The sequence below is a fragment of the Papilio polytes genome, unplaced genomic scaffold, assembly GCF_000836215.1.
Source record: "Papilio polytes unplaced genomic scaffold, Ppol_1.0 DF820622.1, whole genome shotgun sequence".
Lineage (NCBI taxonomy): Eukaryota > Metazoa > Arthropoda > Insecta > Lepidoptera > Papilionidae > Papilio > Papilio polytes.
Genome location: NW_013528582.1, coordinates 595,979 through 597,317, shown reverse-complemented (window position 1 = coordinate 597,317; position 1,339 = coordinate 595,979). Strand labels below are relative to the sequence as shown.

The 1,339-nt window shown below is 36.6% G+C and overlaps 1 protein-coding gene across 1 annotated transcript in view; it reads right to left on the bottom strand.

The window, feature by feature from the left end:
* The window catches only part of LOC106110413 (translation initiation factor IF-2, mitochondrial), a 10,754-nt gene that overhangs the window by 4,277 nt on the left and 5,138 nt on the right, over nucleotides 1–1,339 (bottom strand). Inside the window, exon 8 of the mRNA XM_013292237.1 lies at nucleotides 902–1,127. Within this exon, the coding sequence (XP_013147691.1) occupies nucleotides 902–1,127 (226 nt within the window). The remainder of the gene's footprint in view (nucleotides 1–901; nucleotides 1,128–1,339) is intronic.

Here is a 1,339-nt window from a genome sequence, read left to right as displayed (position 1 = left end):
AAATCACATTGGTACATGGCGGGATTCGAACCCAAGACCTGTAGATTACAAGTCAAGTGTTCAAACCACTGAGCCACCGACGCTCTTACAATTAAACAAACATTTACATAATAAATAACAATCATACTAATATTATAAATGGCTTGGTAGAGGTAGAAAGAGATGGATGTATTGCGTGAAAAGTGACATGATGAAGGGAGTGATGACTGAGATGACGTATGATAGAGTTATGTGGAGGATAAAAACCTGTTACGCCGCTACGGGAGTAGGATAAACAGGATGATGATTATAATAAATAAATAAATGCGAAAGTTTAGATGGATGTTTGTTAGAGTTAGCCTAAACGGCTGATTTCGATTAAATTCGGCATAAATGTACAGGATAGTCTGGAAGAATTCAGAGGGTGCTTACTTTTTTTTATTTCATGCGGACGGAGACGCTGGTGATAGCTAGTAAATTATAAGAAATCATAAAAATATTATGTATAACGACAAACCGGGGTGGAGCAGAACTGACTTTATTTGTTGTAAATAAAATTCAACTTTATACGAATACAACAAGATTTAAATTTACTTTGCACGTCTTTATAGAGAAAAAGAAAGTAAAAAAAGTGAAATTAAAAAAACCTTGTTTTAATTTTATAAAGTTCGTATTTATTAGCGATCGAAATCTACAAATACACTAAGAATTTACATTTAATGAGTATAGAAGACAGAAAAAGGACATTTCATTCATACTCATAAAATAATGATTTATATGAAACAGAAAAACTCAAAAACTACTGAAACGAATTGAAAAATTCTTTCACCATCAGATAGCTAAATGCTCACTGAGTGATACAAGCTATGATAATTCCTATTTTTTAATTCCGTATAGACATGGCGAGTAAAAATGTTCATACCTTTAATAATAACACTGAGCGTGGGATGCGTGTCTTGCTGTATCTGTTTCTGCCTGGGCCCCTCCGGGCGCAGTCTGAGCCGGCCCAGCGCGCGCTTGTGGGCCAGCTGCGCGCGGTACTGCGCGCGGTGCTCAGCTTCCTTGGCTGATATCACCTCCAGGTCTTCTGATTGCTTCTCCTTCATGCGCTGGTTGTGACGCCATCGCATCACCTCGTTGGCACGCTTCTATTAGCGTAAATATACGAAGATAATTGCTGCTGTTTTGTACACGCTATTCAAATATATATATACTTTAATAAAAACAAGAAACTACGAAATCTTATTATTATAAATGCGAAAGTTTAGATAGATGGATGGATGTTTGTAAGAGTTTGTAGCCTAAACGGATGAACGGATTTCGATGAAATTTGGTATAGATATAGAGGATAGTCTGGCAG